This window comes from Ceratotherium simum, chromosome 34 (genome assembly GCF_057802395.1).
Source record: "Ceratotherium simum simum isolate JZ-2026a chromosome 34, ASM5780239v1, whole genome shotgun sequence".
Classification (NCBI taxonomy): Eukaryota; Metazoa; Chordata; class Mammalia; order Perissodactyla; family Rhinocerotidae; genus Ceratotherium; species Ceratotherium simum.
The window spans coordinates 17,387,920-17,393,161 of record NC_141933.1 but is presented as its reverse complement, the minus strand read 5'-3'; the positions used below and the strand labels follow the sequence as shown (position 1 = coordinate 17,393,161).

At 34.3% G+C, this 5,242-nt stretch overlaps 1 protein-coding gene across 1 annotated transcript; it reads left to right on the top strand.

Moving 5' to 3' along the window:
• The first annotated feature begins 4,300 nt into the window (after positions 1-4,300).
• On the top strand, positions 4,301-5,242 carry LOC106799958 (olfactory receptor 8K3-like). The gene has a single exon (XM_014793183.2). The coding sequence runs from the start codon at positions 4,301-4,303 to the stop codon at positions 5,240-5,242; it is 942 nt and encodes a 313-aa protein (XP_014648669.2).

Sequence of the window (5,242 nt, the reverse complement as noted above, 5' to 3'; positions counted from 1 at the left end):
TTAATTGTTTTTCAATGCATGCATATATCAAAACTAATCAAATTTTAGACTTTGTATATGTGCAGTTTATTTTCAATGATACCTGAATAAAGCATTTTATTTAATTATGTCCTAAACAGGGAGGTGATGACAATTCACTATGAAATGAGAATGAGAAAGAGGAGTAACTAATTCCTCTCCTGATGTCCAAAAGAAAAAGAACAATCAAAAAAAAAAAGAGAGAGAAGAAAACAAGCAACACCTTACATACACAATATATTATTATTTCCAGTTCCTTTATGTTGTAAATAATGCAATAGGATGGTGTTTAAATACATTCCATGTGTCATTGATTTGAGGAGATGATTGTGTAACTAGAGGAATACTAACAAGCCTGTTGTATAGAGAAAATATATTAATCCATTTTCGTGTATGGTTGTACAAGTAGAGGTACACCGGAGTCACAGAACCAAAAGGAGAACACACACACACACACACACACACAGACATACAGAGAGAGAGAGAGAGATTGAGAGAGCGGGAGATTGATGTTAAGGAATTGTCTCATGGGATAGTCAGGGTTGGCAAGGCAGAAATCTGTGGGCACTGCAAGAGTTGATACTGCAGTCTTGAGCACAAGGGTGGGAAACTAAGGTAGAATGTCTGTGTTGCAGATGTTGTAGTCTGGAGTAGAATTCCTTTTTCTTTAAGAATATCAATCTTTGCTTTTTAAGACTTCAACTGACTGAATGAGACCCACCCACATTCTGGAGGGTAATTGGCTATATTCAAAATCTACTAATTTAAACATTAATCACATCTAAAATATATCTTCACAGCAACATCTAGTCTGATATTTGACCAAACAACTGGGCACCAAAGCCCAGACAATTAGACACAAATTTAATCTTCAAAGTGGGGGGAAAAAAGTTAATCAAGAGTAAAAGGTAGGAATGTAATATACAAACAGACAAATAAATCTACCTCACTTGCTCGTAAATACAAATTGTTCTCAGTTATTAATAAAGACACCCTCTCCCTTGCATCCTGTTAGCTTACAAATGCTTCAAGGACAATCATGAAATTGCTTGGCATCTCCTCAGGGAGAGTCTCAGTGGGAGAAAAAGAATCCATAAATTGTTCTTACTCTGGTATCTTATGAAGCACATGGGGGAGCCAAGACAGAGGTTACATGACAGGTAAACAGAATATTTCATGTGGTGCCATACTTTACCAATATCTGATTGTGTGGGTGACTTTTGCAAGAACACTTTTATTCTATGGTGAAGCATAAAAAAAATTAGGATTTTGGATTCACTTCTGTGTGCATTCTGCTATTGATATTGCAAGAGTAGAATAGGACTGCACTCCTTTTTTCCTCAGATTAATTGTTAAAATATTTTCAGAGATACTACTAAAAATATTTGAAATGTCAATGCCATATTGCTTATGTAATATTTGTTTACACAAATAGTTAATCATATCAATAATAGAGATCAACATTGAGAGACCATAAAGCCTAACTAAAGAGTCAGGAATAGGAAAATATATATTTATTGTAGAATTATGAAGCAGCAGGTATTCCATTTCTAGTCTGATGTCCTTCCAAATCATGCCTAGCATCAATGACTAGGGTTATTGACTGATTCTAGGCTCTTCTTATTCCCTTCCAAAAGTATTGTGATAATTAATATCTGTTTAATTTTATGTATAAATGTGGATGTTTTCTGATCTTTTTGATGAGCAAAAGGCAAATTTCCACCTTACATTGAGATGTGAAAAGCAATTTTTGGAGGTTAGGAGACGTTTAAGTACCCAGTTTTATGGTGATGGTACAACAAACAGTGTGTTCAGTTTCCAGTAGAGTCTGACAGAAAGCACATATAATTCTCTCAAAGAGTATAGATTTAAAAAATAATAGTCTGATAATTGACACAGAGTGTAAACAATGAAAAAGTTATTTGATGCTTTCCATAGAACTCTTAGGTTGGTGAAAGAAAGCCCTTCTATCCTCCCTCATCTTACAGGAAATCAGCACTTAGAATGTGATTTGTTTTCTTTAGCTTTTCATCATTGCACCTAAACAAGATTTATATTGCTTCTTATTGTGTCGATGTAAAATATTTTCTTCTGACAGTGGTTCAGTGTTTCTGACATAAAAAGGTGTGCGCATGGGACGGGATAGTTTATCAGAAGCTAACCACCTTATAAGCAATATTTTATGTGAGAAAGTGTGGATTTCCTGTAAACACGTATATAATTTAGTGTTATAAACACTGTATTTTTCTATTTGCTTTCTCAGAGCTCACTCAGAGACTCCCACCACTGCTATTTTCCTTGTAATTAGGATCAATTATATTTGTTTCTTTTTTTAAGGAAGAACTTATACTCACAATTTTTTAAATCACTAATTCTTTCACTTTTTCTACCATCCTGATTCTACTGTGGTGTGTTTTTAAACTTGGCAGTTTATTGGTGATCTTCTTATACATCTTTATTTCATTATACTCAAGTAAGCGCACTTTAAATGTACAGTGGAGTTCTTTGTGGCCTCAGTGATGTGCAGATAGACTTAACACCCTGGAATTCATATATATATACATACACGGGGGCTTTCTCACGTATATATATGTGTATGTGTATTAATATATATACACACATTTACATATACATATATATATGTATGTACATATATATATATATTCTGGGTATTTTTTCTTCCAGTATGCAGTTGTGTAATATAGCGATTTTAACCTTTTTTTTTTTTGGTAGAGAATCTCTTTAGCTAAGGGAATTTACATGAATATAAACTTTATTGTATAAAACCAATTCCAGAGACCTCACTTTCTCCCAATTTGTTCATTTCCTCATACTATCATAAGTTCATCCACGCTAGAATATACCTTATATGTTACAAACAACTTAGTATGTCACTTATCATAAAAATGTACCTGGAGAGGAGGAAATATGTTAGTTTTTAGGTAAATATATATTAAATACTTTAAGTAAGGTAGAAGATAAAGTATCCAAAGGAAGAGCACATTGATGTTCCAGTTGTAGGCATGGAGTTGGGTCATGGTGGGGGGGGCACTGGGAACACTTACCTGGGTAGTACACTGCTCCATCTATTCATCATCATACTCCTGACAAAGTTGTTAAGACACAGAAAAACAATTTACATGTATATATGTTAAATAATCCATCCCGTCTCCACTGTCTCCACTAAGGAAATAAAAACAAACACCAAAATAATCCTATGTACTTGATATTAAAGGATATTTCCAGGTAGTAAAACACATAATTCTCACTTATCTTCCCAATAACCCTGAAAGAAACAATTGATTTTTCTAATGTGTATAAAGAGATTAAGATAAGTTACAAAATTTGCCCAAAGTACTGCTTTGTATATACCCAAAATGTAGGGATAACAGACACTATATCAACCTATGTATATCTCATGGAATGTTTTTCTACATAAATAAAAATAATCTACTATGATCTGTTACAATTTTCGTATTTTCACACCTCTGTCCAATGTTGGCAAAGTGCATTACTTGTTTCACCCTGTACTATCTAAAGGCATAAGGATTTTCACATGAATATGTTTTAAAGCAGGCACTTCTAAATATTTTTACACATAATTGGAATTTGGACTGTAAAATTTTATGATGTAATTAACATGTGTTATGTCATATTATGTGATTGTAATTTTGTAAATGAAATTACGTAATTTTCGTTATATGAAAGACAACAGAAAAGTTTAACAATCACCTCTAAAACTACCACTTGCAATTTATATCATTTTTTTCATTTTTGCTTCCTTTATGTACATTTACATCTATCTGTGTCTATATCTATATCTATATATATTTTATGGTTTTCCAACCTTGGGCCTTTGGCAATTTGGACTGCATTATTCTTTGTTGTGGGGGGCTACTCTAATAGCAGAAGAATAATTAGCAGAACGGCAGAATAATTAGCAGCATCACTGGACTCTAGCCATTAGATGCCTATAGCACCCCTCCTCCAAGTGTGACAACCAATATACCTCAAAATATTATCAAATGTTCTTTGGGGGACTAATCTTCACTGGTGGAAAACTACAAATCTCTCTATATATCCAACTCTATCTCTGTTTCTATTACTAAATATATGTTTTATTTGCAATTGGTGAAATTATTTTAATGGAGTCTAAATTGTACATTTGGATTTATTTTATTTAAACCAGCTTTTTATAGTAAAAAGCCATGAGATTTTACTACGTGAAAATTATTGAATATGTTGATGTCTCTATCCAGAATAGGTTTTCTGATCAACCTGGATGGAAAAACACAATCAAACAGTGCTGAATGAATTCATTCTCACGGGAATCACAGATCGCCCTGAGCTGCAGGTTCCATTATTTATGCTCTTTCTCATCACCTATGTGATCTCATTTGTGGGCAACTTGGGTCTGGTCATCCTCACCAAGACGGACCCCAGGCTACAAACACCCATGTACTTCTTTCTCAGACACCTGGCTTTTACTGATCTTGGTTATTCAACAACTGTGGGTCCCAAAATGTTAGTAAATTTTGTTGTGGATCAAAATACAATCTCCTATTATTTTTGTGCCACACAGCTGGCTTTCTTCATCATGTTCATTATTAGTGAACTTTTTATTCTGTCAGCAATGTCCTATGACCGCTATGTGGCCATCTGTAACCCTCTGCTCTACACAGTCATCATGTCTCCAAGGGTATGTTGGGAGCTGGTGGCAATCCCCTATCTCTACAGCACATTTGTTGCTCTTTTAGTCACTGTAAAGCTTTTTAATTCATCTTTCTGTAGAAATAATGTCATCAGACATTTCTACTGTGATAATTTCCCCTTGTTATCTTTGGTTTGCTCTAACACTCATGAAATTGAATTCATGATAATGATTTTCTCAGCTTTTAATTTGATTTTCACCCTTCTGATAGTGCTTATGTCTTACCTGCTCATCATTGTAGCCATTCTCAGGATGAACTCTGCTGAGGGTAGGCTCAAGGCTTTTTCCACGTGTGGATCCCACCTGACAGTGGTCACAGTGTTCTATGGCACTTTGACATTTATGTATGTGAAGCCCAAATCCAGTCATTCCTTTGACGCTGATAAAGTGGCGTCTGTATTTTACACCCTCATTATCCCCATGTTGAATCCCTTGATCTATAGCTTAAGGAACAAAGATGTAAAATATGCACTGCAAACCATGTGGAAAAAGCTATGCGATATATTTTCTTAA